Raw genomic sequence first — 24697 nt, forward strand, 5'->3', positions numbered from 1 at the left:
TGCAGGTGCCTGAAGTGCAGTGCGGATGCCGACACCCCCAGTGGATGATCTCCCTGCAAATGAGAGATGCAGAACTACCTACAACATGCAGGGAGGTACTAGAGGTGGCTGGCTTCAGCTTAATACAGTAACAAAAGTAAGACACATGGAAGATGATGGAACTTTTAAAGAGGGGGGAGAAGATGGGGTAGTGGAGGTGGGGTTGCATGCAGAGCTTAACTCTGCACTCTGTATGTAATGCATTCCTGGTATGTATTGGACCATCCCACTGTTAGTGACGACCTGCTTCCTGATTGGCTGGGAGGAAAATCAGTGTGATAATAGCGAATATTCACCTTTAAGGCCCGTACACACACGTACCGATCGTCGGCATACAAACGTCGGCGGACGAAAGATCTGCCGATTGTACGCGTGTTAGTATGGTGCCTCCGACAGATGTCTGCGCACAATCCGCGGACAAAAGTCTTTCGTGCAAACATGAAAATTTTTGTCTGCGGACACCAGAACGGACGATTGTTCGCCTGTCAGTACAGAATTCGGCCGACAGACCGCAGATTTGCAAGACTGGGCATGCTCAGAAAATTAAAAACACAGGGAAAGTTAACCATTACATGACATCACTTCTGCAGTCAGCTGAAGTCTGCAGACAAAATTCTTGTGCTGTCCTTGTGCTGTCTTTGCACTTTTCAACAGACACCGACATCCCGGGGAGAAAAGAGGAACATTTGTATGCCGACGATCGGTACGTGTGTACGGGGCTTTAGTCTCAGGTCTTTTGCAGACTCCATGCTGATCGCTTATAGTTTTCCATGAACTACAATGACGCCTTTGAGCGCTCTGGTAGTCCTGTCATTGTGTAACTGCCTGCTGTATAATTTATGGGCAGATAGTTTACCCTGACAGTCTGCATGAGCCCTATATTGCACCTGCAATCTGCTAATCCTGGGTGCAATGCTTTCTAGGTTCCTACAAAAAAAAAAAAAGACAAAAGTAAAAACACATTTTTTCACCTGCAAAAAAATGTGCATTTATTATTTTTATTTTTTTTAATCTCTTGGCATCAGCCATACGCATATATGCGGCCATTTGACAGGTGGGCCTTAACGTCGAGGGGCCGCATATATGTGACCTTGTTAAAACAACTTTCCGTGCTGAGAGCACACTCCCTGCACGCTCCCAGCACAGTAGCATACTTGCAATCGGGAGCTTTCAGATCATGTGACTGCTGTGACAGCCAATCACAGCAGTTACATGACCCCAATGCCTGCCTTCGCCTAGCCAGCTTTAAGAACTCTTAAAGGGTCACTACGATGGGGGTTAAAAGGTGAATTTATCTATTAATGCAGAGGGAAATATGTCTTTACTTTAGAAGCACTTTTTCACTCTGCAGAGGCTTTTAAAGTGTCGCCTATGGAAAATTTTGGGTACCAAAGTTTGTTGAAGTTTCAGGGGTGCTCTCAATTTTAACACCTTCTCGCCTGGCCTATAGTGGAATGACGGCCGGGTGAGGGGCTTTACTGTTCTGATTGGACGTCATATGATGTCTTTTAGAACAAGCCGCTTATGTGCGCCCCCTCAGACACACCGCATCACCGATCTCGCAGACATTTTGCCATGTGATCAGCTGTGTCCAATCGTAGCTTATCGCAGTGTAAACAGGAAATGCCGGTTATCGGCTTTCCTCTCCGTCTCCTCACATTGACAGTGTGTGAGGAGATGAGAACGGATAAGGAGGCTTTCCTAACAGGGGAGATTGTCCCCATCAGTAAATCCTGTCAGTGCCCTACAATGATGCCCATCAGTGCTGCTCATCAGTGCCCATGATGGATGCCAATCAGTGCCATCTATCACTGCCCATCAGTGCTGCATATTAGTGCCTACTCATCAGTGCACATAAGTGAAGGAGAAAAATTACTTATATCCAAACTTTTATAACAGAAACTAAGAAAAACTTTTTTTTAACTTATTTGGTCTTTTTTTTGTATTTTTAGCAAAAAATAAAACCCCGTGGTGATTAAATGCCACCAAAAGAAAGCTCTATCTCTCTCAAAAAATGATAAAAATGTCATTTGGGTACAGCGTTGCATGAGCGACCAATTGTCATTAAAAGTGCAAAAGCACTGAAAGCTAACAATTGGCCTGGGCAGGAAGGGGGTGAAAGTGCCTGGTATTGAAGTGGTTAAGGCTTGACGCGTTGGGTATCTATGTACTCGGTGTAACCTCACCTTTTATAATTTAACAATAACTTGGGCAATATATTGTGTTGGTATGCCCAAAACCAAGCACTTGTATATATATTTTTTTAAAAAGTTGCACTTGATAGCCAGTTGCACTAATATTGTGAGACATAATTGGAACTACCACCATTTTATTCTCCAGCGTGTCTGATTTCAGAAAGTAAACATATATGTGGCAGGTCAGGGACTTCCTATGCCCAGTTGGTGAGTGTAGAAGAGGCAGGGAGAGGACTGGCCATGATTGCCCCTGTGTGTGTCTCAGGGGAGGTTTATTTTTGCTCCTCACTTCAGGTGACCCAGCTATAACAGCAAGTATAAGTCACCCCCTGAAGAACTACAACTCCCATCATGCCCTAATACGCAGTCTACGTCATCACGTACCACGCAGAACCCCCCCCCCCCCCCACACGGCCCAGGTGGTAGCATATGACTACAGTCCCGTGATCCCAAACCGGGAAATTGGTTGACAGTGGGCGTGATTATAGCAAAAGCAAGGCGGCAATTGGTTTACCTCCTGTTCGCCGCTCCGGCCCCGCCCACTCAGCTCTGACAGTCCGGCTTTTGCTTCCGGCTTCCGGTCTAGCAGGGAGAAGAGTGTGTAGAGGGGTGAATGGGGAGTGGAGGGAGCCGGTGAGCCCTGTGTGAGCTCGGTGCTTATGAAGGGGCCCTGACATGCTCATCCTCGGAGCCGTGCACATTGTAGTGTGAGGTGTCAGGACACGGTGCAGCTTCCAGCACACACTCTGCACACCCGGATCATCACCTCAGACTAGAGGGCTTCCAGCGGCCTCCACAGGGACCTCCAGGAGAGACACAGCCAGGTAATGTGTGTACAGAGTCTGCCCTGTCCCTGACACTCTCTATACAGTCCTTATCCTGGGCATAGGACCCCCCTGAGGAGAGGGGTGCAGGGGGCATGCTGTGTCCCTGGCTCTATACAGTCCTTATCCTGGGCATGGGACCCCCTGAGGAGGGGAGAGAAGGGGGGTGCAGGGGGCATGCTGTGTCCCTGACCTGGAACAAGCATGCAGCCAGTGAAGTCTGAAGCATCTAAAACCTCTGACCTTCCATCCTGCATCTGCTTCCAGGTTAGGGACCCACTAGGTAGTGCAACCAACATGGACTGGACAGGGTGTGAGCCATCATGAAGTCATACAGTGTCATTGCAGGATATATCTGGGAGGCCCGGCTGCTGTGTACTCTCTCCATAGTAATGAATACATGTAGACCAATGGGATTCCTTCAATGCACCCGAGCCGTGTCCAGGGATCCCCCCGGTGTTCACACCTGCATGGCATGTCCCTGTCATTACTGTGGGGGCTGTACACCTGCAGTTGTGTTGTGTGGCCATGGGCTTGAGAACTTATTATTATTATTATTATTATTATTATTATTATTATTTACGCATAGCCAGATATGTACACATAGGCAAAACTTATTTTAAGTTTTTTGAATAGAGTAGGAAAGGGGAAGTCCTCTCCAAGGCCTACTTTACACTTCCAGTTGAACTGTTTTGGTACTGCCCAAAGGACAGCTCTACCACGGCGTATACTTTCCTTGGCCATGACACTGGGCATGGGTCTGCACGTGCCGTGACGGTTGGATGTGCCCTGTCCTTTACGGTGGGCAGGGGTCTGCATGTGCCATGATTATTGGATGTGCCGTGGCTCTGACGCTGGGCATGGGTCTGCACGTGCCGCGACAATTGGATGTGCCCTGTCCTTGACACTGGGCAGGGGTCTGCACGTGCCGTGACGAATGGATGTGCCGTGGCTCTGACGCTGGGCATGGGTCTGCACGTGCCGTGGCCATGATGCTTGTATTGTGGCATGGCAAACCCCCCCCCCCCCCCCCCCCCCATGGTGTTCACCATACAGTACTGGACAGTACCACCTACCAAACACACCCGTCCCAGTGAATGGGGCTGAGCTGCAACCTACAATGCACTCAGTTGCAGGGGTGATAAAGCAGGCTTTGAGGGATTAAAACAGGCAGTGATGAGGCAATCTAATACCATCTGAAAGAGTGATCCACTGTGGATTGCTTTTCAGAAGGCTACAGTTAGTGTTTAACTAGACCTTAGTTGTCACCAGAACAGGTGTCCCCATTGGAGGATTTCCTCTCGCTGGTCCCTGTTTCGTTAATGTGTTCTTAGGATGATGTCCCATTTGGGACCCTGTTGTCGATGGGAACACACAAATTTCAGGGTCATCTTCTTTAGATCTACCAACAAGTGTGGTGTACAAGGCCCTGCCTGATTGGATACAAATTAAATGGATAAATTAGGCAGGTCCTCATATTACATCATTTTGGTGGATCTAAGGTTGGTTGTAGAGTCAGATTGTAATCTGTATAGTGACCCTAAATGGCTGGCAGCAAGTGGCACACCCAGAAATGCAGTATGTAAAGATTCTGCTGGAGGTCATAGGTCACTGAAGGGATGTCACAAGCCTTCTAGGCAGGTGTTAGAAGTCTTCTTTTACCGGGGGGGGGGGGGGGGGATCTTTTTAATAAGGACTCCTGGGCTGTCCAGCATGAATTGAACCTGGACTTTATCCATTCATGCCAGGTTCACTCTATAGCTGGCATCCTCTGCTGATATCCCCCTATCTGGGTGAGAATACATGGACAGCTGGGTTCAGCAGGCAGACTGGGAGAGGACACTCCCACCAATACAAGGTTTATTCTGTCTTGTAGACAGTGGTGATCTCCTTGAAATAGTCATTGTGCTCCCCGTTTATGTTCTATGCAGGGTTCTTCTGTAATCATGTTGCACTTGCTCTGTTCCATCTTTTGCAAATATTCACTTTCTAAAATATGCAGTTCAGTTTTGAGCACCAGCTTACAAAAAGGAGGAACTGAATTTATTCTCTCTTGAGAAGAGGAGATAGGGGGGGGATATGATCAACATGTATAAATACATAAGGGGTCCATATAGTGAAGTTGGAGTTAAGTTATTCACTTTAAGGTCATCACAGAGGACAAGGGGCCACTCTTTAGGACTAGAGGAAAAGAGATTAATTCTCCAAATACGGAAAGGTTTCTTCACAGTAAGAGCTGTGGAATAGACTCCCTCCAGAGCTGGTTCTGTCCAGCTCAGTAGATTGCTTTAAAAAGGGCCTGGATTCTTTCCTAAATGTACATAATGTAACTGGATGCTAACATTTTTAATCCAAGGATCATCCGATTGCCTCTCGGGTGGAGCAGGAAGGAATTTTTTCCCTTGCTGGATCAAATTGGATCATGCTTTGCTGGGGTTTTTGGCCTCCTCTGGATCAACTGCGGGTATAGGATTGTGTATATGGGATTGTATGATATAATATATTTTTTCCCCCTTTTTTATTGGATGAACTAGATAGACGTCTTTTTTTCAACCTGACTATGTAATATTCTGGTCACCCACTGTCAGAGCCTACTTCTGCTTTAAATTCTATGTGAGGACATTTCCATGTCATGTGTCTGATTCTGGTTTAGGGAAGTAGGTTTACGAAGTAATCATCGGTTATAAAACACCCGCTGAGAAGTAAAACATGAATATTTTTATTACTTTAATGTTTGTCTGTAGCTTGTATTCTGATAGGGATAGGTCACCAGTGGCCTTCCCAAAAGAGACCAAAAGAGAATTCTATATCCCAGCAGCATTCTTTTTGGGTGTTACTGACCTCCGATGTACACTTGTGCTGCACCCATTTGTTAGAAACTAAAGCTGACCAGACATCCTCGTACACACGATCAGATTATCAAGCGATCTTGCGTCCGATTTTTGTTTCATGCTGGTCTCATACAACAGAATTCAACTCCAGAAGTGATGTCATGTGTTGAATTGTTTTGTATGTATTCTTTCGTTTCTGAGCATGCCTAGTCTTGCTATTACGACTTTTTTCGGAGGAAAACTGTACTAATTACCGTAAACGAAAATCGGATGCTGTGTTGAGGTACGATAAAAAAATGTTATAGCCTGCACATCCAGATTTTGTCGTCCAAAAATTCGTATTCGGCTGTTGAAAGCACTGTACTAACAATCCGAAAATCGGCAGAACGTTCGTCAGACGAAATTTACTTCCGATTTTCGTATCATGTGTACGGGCCTTTAGGCAGGAATCCTCAAACTACGGCCCTCCAGCTGTTGTGGAACTACACATTCCATGAGGCAGTGTAAAATTCTGATTTCTGACATTCACAGACCTGACTAGGCATGATGGGTATTGTAGTCCCTGAACAGCTGGAGGGCCATAGTTTGAAGACCCTTATACAATTTTTTAACTTTCTGCAGTTCAGATGTGTTTCTTCATCTCAATTGAGGACGTGTGCTTTGGTGCGTTTTTTGATGCATTTTGCCACATTCCATATAGAAAATAAATGCAACACTTTCTACTTTTGTTGAGTGCACTGGAAGACATGTTACTGGTGTGAACTAGGGCCATTGGAATATATGTTAAACACTGTCCGTGCATTTTTGATGCAGAATAAAAACGCACCGCACAGCATCTGGTGTGATCAAGCCCTTAGAATGCTTTATTCAGTCTGAACAAAAAGAATTTACAGATTCCTCCATCCACTTTAAACGGCACAGACGGACTAATCTCTCACTGTAGCTTTTGAATACCCGAACAATGACTGAATCTGTCAGTTTCCTGCCTAAGGCCCCTTTCACACCTGGCGGTCCATCGGCAGACTCCGTTTATCTCAGCGGGGGATCGATCCGCCGATTCCCCCACTGAGCAGGCGGGTGGCTGCTATGTCTCTGCGCTGTGTGCAGAGACAGAGCTGTCAGGTCCCCACTGTTCTCTATGGGGGAATCGGATGGGAACGGACCGTCTGTCTGTCCTCATCTGATCCTCTGGATCAATGGAAAATAGGGTTTCCATCCATCCAGATTTGACGGATCGAATGTCAGCGGACATGTCTCCGCTGACATCCAATGCCCCATAGCGATACATAGGGCATCCGTTCAGATCCGCCAAAAATACGGACAGGCGGATCTGAACTGTCCGCCTGTGTGAAAGGGGCCTTACTCTTTGAATTTATGAATTCCGTTTTGGGTAGCCAAAAAAGCTACTCAGGCTGGTTGCATTACGTGCATTAGTCACTGGGTGCTTACTGTCCTAAATATTAGTACCACTCGGTGCACCGTCCAGCTGCAGCAGCTTTTAGCCACTGAAAAGCTTTACAGGCTGCTGGCAGTGGGGCTAGATGGTGCGCCTGTGTCTTCCACTTGCACCAGAATGCCTGGATCTCATGCATTGGGGCTAAACACCCAGTGTGTATGAGGCCAGTATTATGCAGGCCTGAGATATACATAGCCAGCTTGGGCATACGATTGTGCGGTCAGAGCTGTACATAGCCTGGTCACTTCATGGTTCTCAGTTGCTGATTGGACTGTAATGGAGCAATAGCAGACTGTCAAGCATGTTCCCTGTGAGCACGTCTGTGCAACACACCTAAGTAGACCACTGTACTTCCCCTTCCTTCTCCCAGCCAGAGTTCTGATGAACCACAGATTACAAGAGGCTGATACCAAGTCAAATGTTTGCACTTGCAGCTTGCGCAAATATACAAAGAGAGATTTAAAGTGGTTATAAAGACAGAAGGGTTTTTACCTTAATTCATTCTTTGCATTAAGGCAAAACAACCTTCTGAGTGCAGCTGCCCCTGCCAGCCCTCTTTATATTTGCCTGAGAGCAGCAGCTCTCTGCATTCTTCCTCCTCACAGGACACACAGGCAGCAGTGGGAGCCATTGGCTCCTGCTTCTGTCAATCAAATTCTGTGATGAGGAGGCAGAGCCAAACCAAGGTGTGCCACATTAGGGAGCGGCTTCTTATGGTGGCACAGCAGGAAAAGGGAGAGCCAGGAGTGGGGGGGGGGGGGGTAAAGGATGATTGGGGCTGCTCTGTGCAAAACCTGCACAAATCTGGTAAGTATAACATGTTTGTTATTTTTTTATTTAAAAAGTAACCTATACAATAACTTTAATGATTTTTGTAATGTATACATACCTGCATTAGGGCCATTTTTGATGGGCTTTTGTTTGCTTTGGAACTGCCTCTCTCCCCATAGAAGTCTATTGGATTGCAAATCAGGTCAGCTACATCTGCAATAAATTCAGAATGCTCATGCTTACTTCATTGTAATAAATGTCCCCACTGGTGCCCAACACATGGCAGACCCAGCCCAGAACACGGCAGGCTGCGCACAAATGTGTTGTGCCCTGGAGGTATAGATGAAGCTCGTGAATTGTGAGATGACAGGTTATTATTTATGTAAAAAGCCTTTTACATTGATATACTGGAAAGCTGTCCTTTCATTTTCCACACCCATCTGCTGGTGCAATAAAAGCTCGGGGCACGTTACACTCATATGTTTTAGTGTAATGGGACTCCCAGTGTTGTCATCAGAGATGAGAAATGGACACATCTGTGTACAGTAAATAGGAGTGAAACCTTTTAATGACTGGCCTCCTGAGATGATCACATACTGATAGAACATTTTCTTTAGAAGCGAGGTTACTTAACAGCGTCAGTTCTGAATAATAATGTCTTCCTGCCATGTATGTCGGTTAGTAAAGTTCAGCTCTATGATGAAAGTCAGTTCCTCTTCCCTGGCATTCGTTAGCTCCTGGCTGGAGATCAGGAAGTGTGTGACTGTTTACACGGTTGGTTTTCACTGTTACCAGCATACCTCTTCAGGGTTTCTAGTAATACCGGCTTTGCTGGTTTGTAATGTAGCTTGAGGAAACCATACTGCTTCTATATGAAGTGCCCTTAAAATGGTAAACTGAAGTCTTATTCTTCCCATTGCATGCGGCCTGCTTTGTAAACTGCATTTTTAAAACATTTGTTTTGTATTTGTTCACTTTGTAAGGTGGCCGTAGTGTGCGTGTTATGCTGTGCAAACATGGGTTGAACAGTGCTCATTGTGGTAGGATACATCTGTCACATGCAAGGCAATTAGGAAAATATTTTTTGCTGCTAAATTTCATCAGCGGCATGTTTCCAGTGACAAAAAGGGGGGAGCGTTTAGCCACATGAAGTTCTGGTTTCCTGGGAGCCCCGTCTGTAAAGCCTGTAAGTTTTTTTTTTTTTTTTTTTTTTTTTTTTCCCCCTTCCAGCAAGCAAGATAGCAACCATAGCGTGCTTAGTGCTGGGAAGTGCTTGGCACTGCATTACAGGCCTCCAGGGCGCTGTGTGCGGCGCTTGCGGGCCTCCAGGGCGCTGTGCTTGCTAGCATGGCATTATTGCTATAGCCGATAGCAGTAATTATTATTCTGGTAGAGATGGCTCCCCAGGCCCCCCTGCTGGGAGAACACAATAGTTCCATGTAGGGGACCATCAACACGGACTGTGACTATGGGGGAATTGAGCAATTTTCATTCCTGCAACCTGTGGTCGAAGGCAAGAAAATTGCAAAATCTATGGCCTGCCTTACTGATCTCCATTGAATGGAATTTTCACTGTCTTTCATACTTAGACATTCTACTACTGCTGCGCACATTTGAATAAAATGTCTAAGTTTACAATTAGGCCTCCACAGCTTGAAAAAAAAGCTCAGTGCAGTATTTTTTTTTTTTATAAACTGATCTAAAATACAGCCCATTAATTGTAATGTGTCTATGTACACAGGTGCGTAAAGAAGCGCTGTGCATTCTTCACTTTTTCAATATGGAAAAATCAGCTTTTTTGGTACATATTGTGCAGAACAAGAACGCAAGAATAAGCTCTTGCACACTTGCGTGAAAATGCAAGAAAAATTGCGTGAAAGCATATACACGAAAATGCGCGTAAATATGTGCAAATACATAGAAAAAAAAAAGTCTGAAAAAGTAGATACTCAAACAGAAGTATCGTGCAAGAAGCCTTCGCATTCTGAGTGCTGGTGACAAAGCTACAATGTGACCACCGGGTACATTCTGCTTATTACATAGCTGGTGATTCATACACCCACACCTGATCTCAAATTTTACTGGCAACTATTACTAATAAAAGTAGCTTTCTGTTTGCCTACAACCCAGTTAACGTTCTTCCTTTTTTTGTCTTACAGGATGTACTCACTATTGTGGTGTCTCTGCATAGTTGTATCAGCCATTGCTGACACCCAGGTTGTGAATGACTGCATCCTGACTGGTGGAGACAAGAAGTCCGCCTCAGAACTAGCTCTCCTCCAAAAACTGGCTCCACTGAAGACTAAGAGGTAATTATGCAGAAATATTGGCTATTTGATGTGCAATGGAATGTGTAAAAGCAGTGTCTGTGTTTCCTCAAGGAATTAAATTGTAGATTTTGTAACCTGCATTGATTGTTGGTTGTAAAGTGATTTCTGTGAGCAACACTATTGTTTTCCTTCCTCTATTTTATGGATTGCCTTAATGGCTTTTACCTATGGGGTGATTTAGAGAGCCAAAGAGGCTTTTCACTTTGTGAAGGCATTTTGCCCTATCTTAGTGAATGAGGTAAAGCTCTGCTGACTTCCATTGTCATCCAATTGCATACACAAAGAAATCCTTTTTTCTCTGAGTTCTCCGACAGTCGCCGCCCACTCATACAGTCTTCACCAATGGGGTATTGACTTCATCTCCACAGGAGCCAAGATGAAGTCAATACCCCATTGGTGAAGACTGTATGAGTGGGCGGCGACTGTCGGAGGACTCAGAGAAAGGAATTTTACGGTAAGATTTTACAAAAATTCAGTTTTTTTTTGTTTTTTTTTTTTTTTTTCCTTTTTATGTGATTGGGTTTTCTTTGCAAAGTGAATTTTCACATTCACTAAGCTAATTGAAAATTCCCTTGCAATGTGATCAGCCACTTTGGCTTTCGTAAATCAAACCCATGGTTGGCCTGTCTCTCATCTCTACTTTGTCAAGAAAATGTTGTAGAGATGTGCACTTTGTAAGCTGCTGGCAGACACTTTTCCTTGCTGGAGAAGAGGGACGGTTTCCTGTGCTTCTCCTCTGTTCAGGCCTGTTGGGTGCACTACATGGCAGATGTAAGTAGATGACTACGTAGTCTCCTTCTACCACTATTTCCTTCTGTGACACGGGTTGATTTACTAAAAATGGAGAGTGCAAAATCTAGTGCAGCCGTGCATGGTAGCTAATCCGCTTTGAACTTCCACTTGTTCTTTGAAGCTTTGACAATAAAACCTGAAAGCTGATTGGTTTCTATGCACAGGTGCACCCGATTTTGCACTCCAGTTTTAGTAAATCGACCCCTGTACATAGAGATTAATGTTCAATCCATAGCAAATAAAGCCGGCAAATCTGTGTACTCTTCTTATTGATTTTTGCTAGCAGAGTATGAGATGATAGTGTACACAACGCTAACGTGTTTCGTGTAATGCTGCCTTCCTCATAGCATACTAAAACATAAAAACACATCACTTATATAGTCTCAATCTCCCACTCCCTCCTTTATTACGAACGCATTCTGTTAGGTAAACGTTACCTGAATAGACCAGCTCTGTATTAGCAATAGTTTCCCAGTATATAACTCAATCGCTGTATTTAACAGGAACAAATGGGCCCACTTCTGGTTCAGATTGTAAGGAAAGAGTTAAAGTATGAGATCTCTCATATTTAGGTACTACTTTGCAAAGCCTTGTTCACATGTACTAAAGTGTATGCCTGTGGAGGGCCGTGTTTAACCTGCATCCCCATGCAGGCAGTCCCCTTAATGTCAACTGGAATGCAGAAGCTGCACAGACACAGATGCTGCTCTCAATCTGATTTCAGTGCGGGTGCACTGCCCTGAAGTCAGCCAGTGTGGGTTAAAGGGCGTGCACCTGCACCAATTAGGAGCAGCAACTTTGTCCGTGCAGTCGCTGTGTCCTATTGACATCAATAGCATGGTCCGCCCAAAACACCTGTGCATTTCCATGTATGTAAACATGGGCCCCCTACAGTTGTATGCATTAGTATGCCCTGTGTGAAAGAGGCCTTACTGATTCTGTGTGTGTATGCTAGTTGTGGGGATTGTAGTCAGTAGTTTTAGGATTAGGCAGTTAGCCCATAAAACTGTTATCTGTTGCAAAGTTTAGGTCAGGTTCAGTAGGTAAGCTAGACCATGCAATTCCTGTAATCTTCTTATTGTAAATTTATTTTACAATGACAATAAATCTTTTTGTCTTATCTTTATCTCATCTTATCTGTATCTTTACTGTATGTGCCGTAGTCTCCTCTCCACACTGTATGTTGTGCTATTGCAATTATCTTTATTAAAGCATAAGTTCACTTTTAAAAAGTGAGGTAAAAAAATGTGTATTTTTACTATTTATTTATTTTTTTCTTAGGAGCCTGTAAAGCATTGAACCTGCGATCTGCAGATCGCAGGGGCAATGTCAGGTTCCTACAGACTGTCATTGTAGCTATCTGCCCATACCTCCAATACCGGCAGGCCTTTAATTTGGTCTTGGAAGCTCAGTGGACTATGGGACCACTCACCAGTGCCTTCACAGTACATTGAGAATTTCAAGCTGTCATCCACAAAAAACTGTGAATGAATGACTCAGCTGTGGGGGCCTGCTTGGCTGCATCCTTTTTAAATAGCGACAGTGAGTGATGCCCAGGCTTCCGTCGTTGGGGGGGGGGGGTGGATTGGGTGAAGAGCTGCAAGAACATGCTACATGCTCCACCTTAGAAGCGGGGTGAAACCTATAATCTGTTCCCAAAAGTGAACTTATGGGCCATACACACTACACAATTTTCTTTATATTTTTTCCTTCAGACTTACCAAAACCATATAATATGAAGTCAAACCTAAACACTTTCAATTTGTATGCAATCAGGCAGGCCCTTGCACTACATAGTTGAAGGTAAATCTAAAGGAAATCTGACAACAAAAGTTGTATAGTGTGTATCCAGCTTTATCCTTTAACTTCAAATGTAAAGCTCTACAACCAGATAGATGGCTGCAGTATGTGCTTTGAGAGGTGGATAGTGCCAGAGGAAATTTTTGTTGGCTTTCTACAGGATATCAAGGCTTTAAAGATCCTTTTACTTTTATATGGAGAGCAAGCATGGTCTTTCTAGGGTACAGACTGTTTTTGAAGGCCCCCACTACAGCAAAAATGATACAAATAGACCAAGTAGCATCAGATCTTTCTTACTGAAGTGCACAAGTGAAGAATTGTCCTTTCTCCCATACTGGGTCGCATTGGCCTCTGCGTATTGAAAGTGTGGGTTGGAGAACTTTAAATACGAGTTCCGTTCTGACAGAGAAAGGATTGTGGCCTGCTTGGTGGGATTATAGTGATTATTCATAAAACCTAAAGCAAAGGAGAAAAGGTTTCACTAATATCCACCCACAAGAATGTTTGCATTTTTTTTCCTTTTGGAAGACATTGAATGAAATATGTTCTCAGTATGATTGCAATAAGCTTTTTTTAGCATTAATATATCAAACCGAGCTTGTTAAAATGTCTGGTTAGCTTGTGACATGCTCTGAAGTGTCGGCACTACTAAACAAATTGTAACTTTCTGCATCTAGTTTTCAGGCCAGCTCTAATGACGGTGAAGATTCTTACAAATATACGTTTGTAATATGTGGCCAAGTCAATGGCAGCACAAACTCGTATGCAGGACTGGTGCAATCCAAACCAGGCTCACCGGACACCGTAATTGGTCGCATCAATGACACCCATCTCGTTGGTGGAAGTAAGACTTTCCTTCTTTTTGAATGCATTGAACGGTCATTTATATCAACTGAAAGCCACCAACTTCATACAATTGGTGCCATGAAAAATGGTTTCTCTTACGTCCTCCGACAGTCGCCGCCTCTTTATATTCGTCACATATGGGGTATTAGACTTTGCTCCGAAGGAGTAGCTAGGCAACAGAATATGTTAACATTAAAGCTTTTAACATATCCCACCCTCAAGGGGTGGTCCCCTCAGTCAATACCCTCCTACTTCCTGCAACCATATCTCAGTTTTAATGTCTAGCTTGTCAGGAGTGGCTGGCTCTCTCTGTGCTGGGGCTTTCTGCCCCAGACTCTTTCTTCTTTTTAAAATTTTGTTTGAGTTTTCTCTCTACCTTTACTTAGCTGTTATTTTTTGTCAGCGTTAGTTAGTTCTTCTGATGAAGAGGATCATGCGGACTGGGTCTCGGGCTGATCCCCCTGGTCGCAGGTCGTGGGTCAGTGGCTTCCCAGTCTGCCATCGAGCGTTCAGCCAGGTAACGCTCCTGGCACAGTGAACGACCCATCCCTGTTCGGTGCAGGGATGATTGGTGAGGTGGCTACCTCACTGGACGCTGTGCGGTTTCTTAACCCCCATTTTGTGCGTCTTGAATGCGACTCTCCCTGCCTCATGTGCAGCGGCTTGTTCGCCTGTGCGGGTCCCCCACGCCATGTGAGGTAAGTGTATTTATGTGGGGACCTGTCTGTCTGGGGGGGTGTCAGTCTGGGACTGTGTAACCTGCCTCTATTCACACTGCTTGTCTCCCTATCTCTCGGCTGCATGCTGTGGGCTGCAGGGGGGGGGGGGGGGGAGCTGTGTGACACTGTGTGTGTCAGCCTGGTCAGTGTGTGAAGCTGTGTGCTGTGGGGCATGTTTTTTTGGCATGTTTGGGCATATACAGCGATCGCTGCGGCGATCTGACATGTATTCTGATACTGGAATGTAATGTGTGTTTTAATGCACTGTGGAGCGGCGGTTTCGGCGCCAAACGGCGCCATTTTGCCTACACTCGCTCCGGCCGCATGTTTTACATGCATGGCGGCCATTTTCTTGTAGCCTCCATAGGCTTACATAGAGCGCCCTGGCAGCATCACTTCCTCTTTCCAGGAACACCGATCGAGGCAGCAGCAGCGGCGGGGGTCTCCTCAGGTTTTATCCTTCTGTTCTTGCTATCCATTGCCTGTGTTCAGTTTGCATATTCCCTGTGGGGGTCTTATTGTGCTTGAGTGTGGTGCGGTGGGCTGCGCTTGCCGCGCTTGCTTAAAAGGGGCAGTTAACCCTTTGTTGTCTGGCATTACAGGGGCAATGGATTCTCAGGAGGGCAAATTTCCTACAGCCTTGGTGGAAAGCCAGGGGACCGCTGTTTCCCCCCCCCCAGGGGGGGATTTAGCCACTATTGTGGCTGGCCTTGCTGCTCAGGTGCAGATGCTGGTGGCTGCTCAATCTACTAAAAGGCCCAGAGTTGCTCTTTCCTCTGATTCTGAGGGTGAAGGTGATGGGGCTGTTATGGCGGGGGCCTCCTTATCGGGGTCCCGCTCCTCTCTTGATCTAGTGGGGTCCGAGGTGGAGGCTGAAGTTGAGGGGGTTGATAATTCTCCCCCTGGCTCGCCTGAAGAGCTTGCAATCATGGATGAGTTGATTGCTTCCATAAAGCAAACGCTGCGTTTACAGGATGAAGTGTGTCCCCCCGCTGCCTTGGCGGCTTATGGGACGCAGAGAAAACGCAGGACGCCGCAGGTTTTTCCCTGCAATGATGATTTTCAGCGCGCTGTTAAGGAACAATGGCGCAATCTGCGCAAACCTTTTGCGGTACCAAGTAGATTCAAGCTGCGTTATCCTTTTTCGCCTTCCACTGACGAAAGGTGGTGTGTGCCTCCCCCAGTGGATCACGCAATTGCGGTTTTAAACAAAGCCACTGCGATTCCTGCAGAGGATTCCCCTGTGTTCCGTGATGCCACGGATAGGAGACTGGAGTCTCTTGCCCGTCATACTTATTCTGTTACGGGTTCTATGCTTAAGGCTCTGTTTGCTTCTCTCATGGCGGCCCAGGCGATCGCAAGTTGGACGCAGATGCTTAGGCGCGTCCTAGTGGCCGATTCGGCCTCGCCGGCGACCCTGGATATGGTGGATCAAATCCACCAGGGTGTCATGTATCTGTGTGATGCGGACCTGGACCTGGTTCCGTTGGCTGCACGTGTGCACAGCGTGGCGGTGTTGTCTCGCCGCCTGGTTTGGTTAAACTGTTGGTCGGTGGACCAATCTTCACGTAAGACCTTAGCCAATCTACCTTATGATGGGTCTCGCCTTTTTGGGGAGTCCCTGGATGTGTTGATTAAGGGGATCACCGGGGGTAAGAGCACTCTCTTGCCCCATTTCCCCAAGGCTAAGGGAGCTTCTGGGAAGAAGCATGCTAATTTTCGGCCCCCTCAGGGGTCCTTTCGTGCCTTTCGGCCGCACTACAAGGGCAAGCCGTTCAAAGGTCAAGGCTCTCAGAAGAAGCCCTGGTCTGGTAAACAGAAGTCCGGCCAATCCGGATCTGCAGCCCATAACAGTTCGGCCTGAAGGGGCGCCCTCACCCAGTTTTGGGGTGGGGGGACGCTTGCTCGGTTTTCTTCAGCCCTGGTTGGCCCGTGTGCGGGACAGATGGGTTCAGGAAATCGTTCGATCTGGTTACAAGATCGAGTTTCTCTCTCGGCCGGAGAGCAGATTTTTTCCCTCATATCTTCAACTGTCTCCAGAGCGTTTGCGGGACCTGCACCTGGCGGTGCGGGACCTGAGGGCTCAGGGAGTGGTGGTTCCGGTGCCTCATCGGGACAGATTTCGGGGGTTTTATTCCAATCTGTTCACCGTGCCCAGAAAGGAGGGGAAGGTTCGTCCAATTCTGGACTTGAAGGCTCTGAACTGCTCTGTGCGGGTTCGCAAGTTCCGCATGGAATCCCTGCGGTCGGTGGTGGCTGCCCTGGTTCCGGGGGAATTCATGGCCTCCATCGATTTTGAAGGATGCATATCTTCACATCCCCATTTTCGAGGGTCACCAGAGGTTCCTTCGATTTGCCATTGCGGAGGATCACTACCAGTTCGTGGCGTTGCCTTTTGGTCTCGCCTCGGCTCCGCGGGTCTTCACCAAGGTGCTTGCACCGGTTCTGGCGTTATTGAGGGCCCAGGGCGTTTCTGTCCTGGGGTATCTGGACGACATTCTGGTTCGGTCTGCGACCAGCCAGGGTCTGGAGAAGGACCTGTCTGTCACGATGCAAACTCTGCAGGAGTTTGGTTGGACGATAAATTTTCCAAAGTCGACACTGAGTCCGTCGGTTCGTCTTCCCTACCTGGGAATGATTCTGGACTTGGTGCAGGCGAAGGTCTTCCTGCCGGAAGACAAACTCAGAACTCTCCAGGAGGAAGTCAGGTCCCTCAGGGACGTTCCGCACTCGTCTCTGCGGACGTGCATGAGATGTCTGGGATTGATGGTCTCGGCCTTCGAAGCGATTCCCTTCGCCCAGTTTCACACGCGGGGTCTCCAAGCGGAGATCCTGTCCAGGTGGGACGGGCGACCTCAATCTCTGGATCTTCAAATCTCGTTGAGTCATCGCACCAGAGGAAACCTTCTGTGGTGGCTCCAGTCCCCGTTGGTGTCCGGGGGCAAGTCGTTTCGTCCTGTCTCGTGGACGGTGATCACCACGGATGCCAGCCTGTCGGGCTGGGGTGGTGTTCTGGGCGTTCTGTCCGCCCAGGGGACTTGGTCGGAGGGGGAGTCTTCCCTTCCGATCAACTTTCTGGAATTGCGTGCGATAAGTCTCTGTCTTCATCGCTGGACGGACCGGCTGCAGGGCTGCCCGGTTCGGGTGCAGACGGACAATGCCACGGCGGTGGCCTACATCAACCACCAAGGGGGCACCAGGAGTGCCCGAGCGGCTCGAGAAGTGGCCGACATTCTGTCTTGGGCCGAGACTCATGTCCCGGCGATAACGGCGGTTCACATTCCGGGGGTGGGGAACTGGCAGGCGGACTATCTGAGTCGCCAGACCCTGGATCAGGGGGAATGGTCTCTCCACCCGGCTGTCTTCCAGATGTTGTGCGCGAAGTGGGGTCTTCCAGATGTGGACCTGTTCGCATCTCGTCTCAACAACAAGGTGAGAAGGTTCGTGGCAAGGACGCGCGACCCTCGGGCAGACGCGTCGGACGCGTTAGTGGCCCCGTGGCATCAGTACAGGCTGATGTACGCGTTTCCACCGATTCAGTTGCTGTCCAGGTTCCTTCGCAGGTTACACTCGGAACGCAGCACGGTGATTCTTGTGGCACCGGACTGGCCTCGCCGGTCCTGGTACGCAGACCTCGTGAATCTGGCGGTCGACGCCCCGTGGCGTCTGCCTCTTCGAGACGATCTACTGTCTCAAGGTCCGATTTACCATCCTGCTTTACAGTCGCTGGCTTTGACGGCCTGGCTGTTGAGACCGAGGTCCTGAAGGAGAAGGGTCTCTCTCCAGAGGTCGTTCATACTTTGATCAACACGAGGAAGTCTTCCTCGGGGAAGGTTTATTACCGTACTTGGAAGGCCTATTTTGCCTGGTGTGAGTCCAGGGGATTTTCACCCCGCACGTACTCGGTTTCCCGTGTGCTGTCTTTCCTTCAGACGGGTGTTGATCAGCGTTTGGCGCTGGCTACGATTAAGGGTCAGGTGTCTGCGCTGGCCGTTCTGTTTCAACGTCCCGTGGCTTCCAACTCCTTGGTTGGCACCTTTGTTCAGGGTGTGCGGCATCTGGTTCCCCCTAGGAGGGATCCTCTGCCCCCTTGGGACTTGAATATGGTTCTATCTGTGTTACAACATGCTCCTTTTGAACAGATCAGGGAGATCTCGTTGTCTATGTTGTCCAAAAAGGTCGCCTTTTTGGTGGTGATCACTTCGGCTCGCAGAGTGTCGGAGCTGGCGGCTTTGTCCTGCAAGTCTCCGTACCTGGTTATTCATTTGGATAAGGTGGTCTTGCGACCTAATCCTTCTTTTCTTCCGAAACGAGTTTCGGAATTCCATCTTAATGAGGATATTGTCTTGCCTTCGCTGTGCGCGAAGCCTAAACATCCAAAGGAGGTGAGATTGCATTCTCTGGATGTTGTTCGGGCGATAAGGGTTTACCTTAAATTGACTGAGTCTTTTCGAAAGACGGACTCCTTGTTTGTTCTTCCAGAGGGTCCTCGGAAGGGCATGGCGGCTTCGGCCTCTACCATCGCCAAATGGATCAGGCAGACCATTGAACAGGCCTATGCTTTGCAGGGGAAGGTTCCTCCTGTACCTGTGAAGGCGCACTCTACTAGATCTTTGAGTACGTCTTGGGCCTGTCGTCATGGGGCTTCTGTAGCCCAGGTGTGTAAGGCGGCGACTTGGTCGACCGTGCACACTTTCACAAAATTCTACAAAGTAGATGTTCAGGCATCGGCGGATGCTTCCTTTAGCCGCAAGGTTCTTAGTGCGGCTGTTCCCTAGGGTCCCTTGTTGGGGACTCCTGGCTGTTGGGATAAGTTTTGTATCCCCTGGTTTTTTGTCTTTTCCTGGGTTGTTGCTCCTGTTGAGCACTTGTTTTTTACTGTTGCCCAGCTGGTTTCCTTCCTTTGGTAAGGTTCCTTTCTTTGATGCGGAGACTGCGTTGCCTTTTCGGCGCGGATGCGTTTCCCACCCCTCATGTTTGCACTGCTTTGGGACGTCCCCATATGTGACGAATATGAAGAGGCGGCGACTGTCGGAGGACGTAAGAGAAAACGGAATTTTTGTAAAATCTTACCTGTAAAATTCCTTTCTCTGAGTCCTCCGACAGTCGCCGCCCCCGCCCCTCTTTTGGGGTTTGGTTGTATACTCTACTGCTATTCCACTAAAACTGAGATATGGTTGCAGGAAGTAGGAGGGTATTGACTGAGGGGACCACCCCTTGAGGGTGGGATATGTTAAAAGCTTTAATGTTAACATATTCTGTTGCCTAGCTACTCCTTCGGAGCAAAGTCTAATACCCCATATGTGACGAATATGAAGAGGCGGCGACTGTCGGAGGACTCAGAGAAAGGAATTTTACAGGTAAGATTTTACAAAAATTCCGTTTTCTTATTGTTGTGTACTGTAGACTAGACCTGGTGATGTCAATTCTCTGGCCTTGGCCTCTGGTGTCATGAAGAAATGGCTGCACACGAGGAAAGTGTGTGTCTGTTGCAATGTCCCAGTAAATCCAACAAAATCACCACAGGACAGTAGCAAATACAGAAGGTTGACGTGTTTCTATCAATTATGCTGTGCTTGTAAATCATTGAGTAAGCACAACACAATTGTGTGAAACGTGTCAACATTCTTTATTTGCTACTGTCCTGTGGTGGTTTTTGTTGGATTTACTGGGATGTTACAACAAACTGACTTGCATTGTCTTGGTGTGCAGCCATTTCTTCTTGATGCATGCATCTCAGTGAAGCAGGCCGTGGGCTATCATCCATGTGTGGAGTCTAATCTACCTAATCTCACCTGGAGTGGCATATCTCTTGTTTTCATTCTTTGACCTCTGGCCTTTGTCATATAATCTTTTCCGTAGCCCTGTCTGATACAAGCCTATTAGACTTGGGCTGCTTGTGAGATCCCTTAATAAATTCCCTTCATGTTCCACTATCTAATATCATAGAATAGATCTGCAGCATATCGGCAATTTCACAATAATGTTAACAACTTCCCAACTGTAATCTGTAGATGGACATTTTTCTGCACAATAACACATGTTGGGCAGATATCCGTTCATGTTCCCCATTTGACAGCAAGTAGCGTGCATGAGCCCACTGACCTCTATCACTGTAAATGATTGGGAACGAATCATTGTGGATTATTGGCATTTGACAGCTGTTGAGGGCCCATGCACTCAGCCGTATTTGTAGGAATCTAGTCGTACAGCCAAAAAAAAAACCCTGTCCTGCCCATAGAAATAAGTTAGAAATTATACTGTATGTGGGTATATTCCAGTAGTTGTTTTACATGTGCACACATATGGGCTCCCGAACACTGTAAATACTGTCATACACCTGGAAATACATCTGTGTGCATGAGCCCATATTATGAAATAGTAATCGCTTGCAAGCTTTTGGGTTTTTTTTTTTTTTTTTTTTTTTTTCCAATTTGTCATCCTATAATAAAAACAGAGCAGAATATATTAAGACTGTTACAGATAAAGTGCCGGTTCACATTTTTACGATGCGGGAACGCTGCAAATATGCAGCGTGATCCCGCATCGCATCCGCACCTCTGGCAGTTCACACTGCCATATGCGATACGCAGGGGGTGTCAATTGGAAGTTAACACCCTCCAGTTGCGATCGCATATCGCAGTGCGATCTGCAAGTTTGCACAGAATCGGATCGCACTAGTGTGAACCACTATGCGATCCGATTCTGCTGCGGATAAAAAAAAAAGCCTTCTGTGCGAGTTTAGTGCGAATTCAACCATACAAAGTGTATGGCTGAAATTTGCACCGCACATGAGGTCGCATGTAATTTAGGAGCAGTGCGCTCCGAATTACATACGATCGCTGCGATCGAACAAATGTGAACCGGGGCAAAATCATGGTAGTTGCTTAAAGATAATGTGAATATTATTTAGGTAGGGAAAATAGTTCTAGAATTATAGGTTACCTGGAGTATACTAATGCTGCTAAATGGTATTGCCTCTGCCCAGGAAGCGGTTAAAGGCAAGCATGGTTCGCCTCTCCTCCTCCACTGTTTTGTTCTTTTGCTTTAGAAATACAGATTATCTACATGGGAGTAGAAGTGTTTTTTAATATTTTTCCTTTTGTTTATGCTCTAGCGGATTGGATCATGCTATTTTACAAATCTGGAGACAAGTATGACAGTCACTGTGGTAAAGAACCAAGGCAGGCCATGGTCATGATATCCTGCAACAAGAACACCCTGGGGGTATGCTCTTCAGTAATGTTTGAATATGATTTATATATATATATATAATATAGGAAGTGCAAGAAAATCGTTTAGTGGTGGTCAGAAGCAAATTTGTCGAATAACAAAATGGCTGTTTATAAACTGGTACCACTTTGTATTTGAGTTTGATGGCTGGAGCCATCATCTTTTCTATTTGGCTTAGGCTATTTATGTGATTTTAACACATCAGTTTCCAAAGATTATAGTCCATAGCCAAGTTGGAGGCGCATCTAAGGGCAATGGTAGTCCTGCAAGTAATTAAACAAACGGTGGACTTCAATATCAACCCCATATTAACCGCTTGCCGACCCCACTATATACTGCGGCGGTCAGCCCCTCACAGGCAGAGTGACGTATCGGTACGTCACTAGCCTGGGAGGGTCGGTGGAGCGACCGCGCGCCGCGCTCCCGGACCCCCCCCCCCGCGCGTGTGACCGGCGGACCCGATGTCCGCCGGCCACTCTGCGATCGGCGGGGGAGAGGGAGAAAGTCAGGCAGCTTGTGTAAACAAGCTGCCTGTCATTCTCCTCGGTGTAAAGACACTGATCACACGGATCTAGTATGTAGATCCGTTGATCAGTGTCCTTACAGCTCAAGCCACAGCCAATCACAGTAGAAAGCACGCCCCTAGGGACACACACAGCCCCTCCCTCCCAAATAAAGTTAACCCCTTCACTACCAGTGTATTTTTACAGTAACAGTGCATATGTATAGCACTGATTACTGTAGAAATGTCACTGGTAACCCCAAAAGTGTCAAAAATGTCAGTCAAGGGTCCGATCTGTCCGCCCCAATGTCGCAGTACCGCAAAAAAAATCGCAGATCGCCGCCATTACGCGTTAAAAAAAAACAACAAAAATGACAAATCTTTCCCTTTGTTAGTAAACGCGATAACTTTTGCGCAAACCAATAAAAATACGCTTTTTGCGATTTTTTTTTTTTTTTTTTTTTTTTTTTTTTTTTTTTTTTTTTTTTTTTTACCAAACATAGGTAGCATAAAACAAATTGGCCGAAAATGTTAAAAAATTTAGATTTTTACATTTTTTTTTTTGGGGAATTTCATATAAAAAAATGTGAAAAATATTGTTATTTTTGCAAAATTGACGCTCTTTTTTTGTTTATAGCGCGTGATCAAAAAATCGCACAGGTGATCAAATACCACCAAAAGAAAGCTCTGTTTGTGGGAAAAAAAGGACGCCAAATTCGTTTAGGTACAGCGTCGCACGACCGCGCAATCGTCCGTTAAAGTCACGCAGTGCCGAATCGCAAAATACCCCCTGGTCGTTTAGCAGCCAAATCCTCCGGGGCTTAAGTGGTTAAATAAGTGACTGCCACTAGCATATAAAACGCAAGAACTGTTGCAGGTATAAAGTGCATGTACGAAAAGGAGCATAGCTGCAGCAGCACCAGAATTCCTTCAGATATGGCTGAAATTACAGCAGTTCTGACAGACGGCTCTAAAACGTCCTGATTGAGTCGACGCTTGATTTTTCTCCACATCCCTGTTGACTGTTTTCTGTGATCGGCTGGCATACGGTGTAATCGGCATGTGCAGGTGACAGGACAGGTTTTGGCAGTATGAAGAAGCGCCAGAGCATTGCCTTCACAATGGCCCAGCATTCAGCTTTATAGGCAGAGTTTGTAAAGCTGCTGCAGGTTTGGGTCACTGCACTTTATGCTTACAGCAGTTTTTATGTCTTTTTTTTATTTATTTTTTTTTTAGTAATTTTTGCTGTAAATGTTATATAAGTGCCCTGTTTTTCTGATTTTATATATACTGTTTTTCTGTATTCTTGGTCCCGTTTTACTAAATCTCTCATGCTATTGGCCCCATAATGCAGGCAAACGAGACAGTTGCTTTGGGCAAAAGTACATTGGCGTTACTTTTTATATGTTAAGAATACATAGGCAGTGCAGAGGTTGACAATCGGGTTGCAAACAAACCACCTGTTTATTCCTACCTAAAGGTTGATTTTCTTGGAGTGACATAGGATGGGACATCTCCTGAGAGTTGTGATACACAAACTATGTCCAGCTTGACAACTATATTTATTTTTATTTTTTTTTCTGCTTTATGTAACAGGAACATTGATAAATAACAGCATAAAAACACTCAACAAATAAAAAAATCGAGTATAATATTTGGCAATTGATTTGTATCCCAGTGAAAATCCATAGTAGTTTTTCCATGCTACTGCAATAACTGGCTGTGTAATCTGAATATATGTTCTCTTCACTTTGTAGGATGCCTTTACGATAATTAGCGAGGAGAGAAACAAAACGAACAATTGTTTCTATCTGTTTGAGATGGACAGTAGTGTTGCCTGTCCAGCAGAGGAATCCCATCTCAGTGTGGGCTCCATTCTTCTCATTGTGTAAGTATCCAGTTAGAGAATAAAATTATTATAAATTCCAAAGTACCTGTGCGCCACTAGTGATTTATTTTAGAGCATTGTAATCTATGAAGATGACATTGGATTGTAAATGGGCATCACCTCAATAACACGCCTAAAAGGGGGGGGGGGTTAGTTAATCAGCAACTAGTTCCGTTTGGGCATACAGTGAAGACATTTATAGATTCACATCTTAAATGTACTACATACAGGTAACAGTAGAATTGAGTAAAATGGTACAGAGTTATACCAAATTCTTGCATGCAAATGGCATGGCAAAGAGCACAAACACCCGTGAGTCCTGACAATACTGAATGCTGGATTTTTTTATTATCTTGGGGGAAGGGAAAGTAACAGAATTTAGACTGGGAAGGGTTTGGGAGAACCTACTGGGTACCTGACTGGTAGATAAGGACAGTGGGGACAGGGTATTGGGGTTAGGTCAGGGAGAGG

The 24697-nt window shown here is 46.2% G+C and overlaps 1 protein-coding gene across 1 annotated transcript in view; it reads left to right on the forward strand.

Moving 5' to 3' along the window:
• The first annotated feature begins 2808 nt into the window (after positions 1-2808).
• M6PR (mannose-6-phosphate receptor, cation dependent) overlaps positions 2809-24697 on the forward strand; it is a 38086-nt gene continuing 16197 nt past the window's right edge. Inside the window, exons 1-5 of the mRNA XM_082269219.1 lie at positions 2809-3058; positions 10276-10425; positions 13716-13882; positions 21721-21830; positions 24096-24226. Of these exons, the coding sequence (XP_082125345.1) occupies positions 10277-10425; positions 13716-13882; positions 21721-21830; positions 24096-24226 (557 nt within the window). The 5' untranslated portion in view covers positions 2809-3058; position 10276. The remainder of the gene's footprint in view (positions 3059-10275; positions 10426-13715; positions 13883-21720; positions 21831-24095; positions 24227-24697) is intronic.

Source organism: Pelophylax lessonae (assembly GCF_965119305.1).
Source record: "Pelophylax lessonae genome assembly, chromosome: 9".
Classification (NCBI taxonomy): domain Eukaryota; kingdom Metazoa; phylum Chordata; class Amphibia; order Anura; family Ranidae; genus Pelophylax; species Pelophylax lessonae.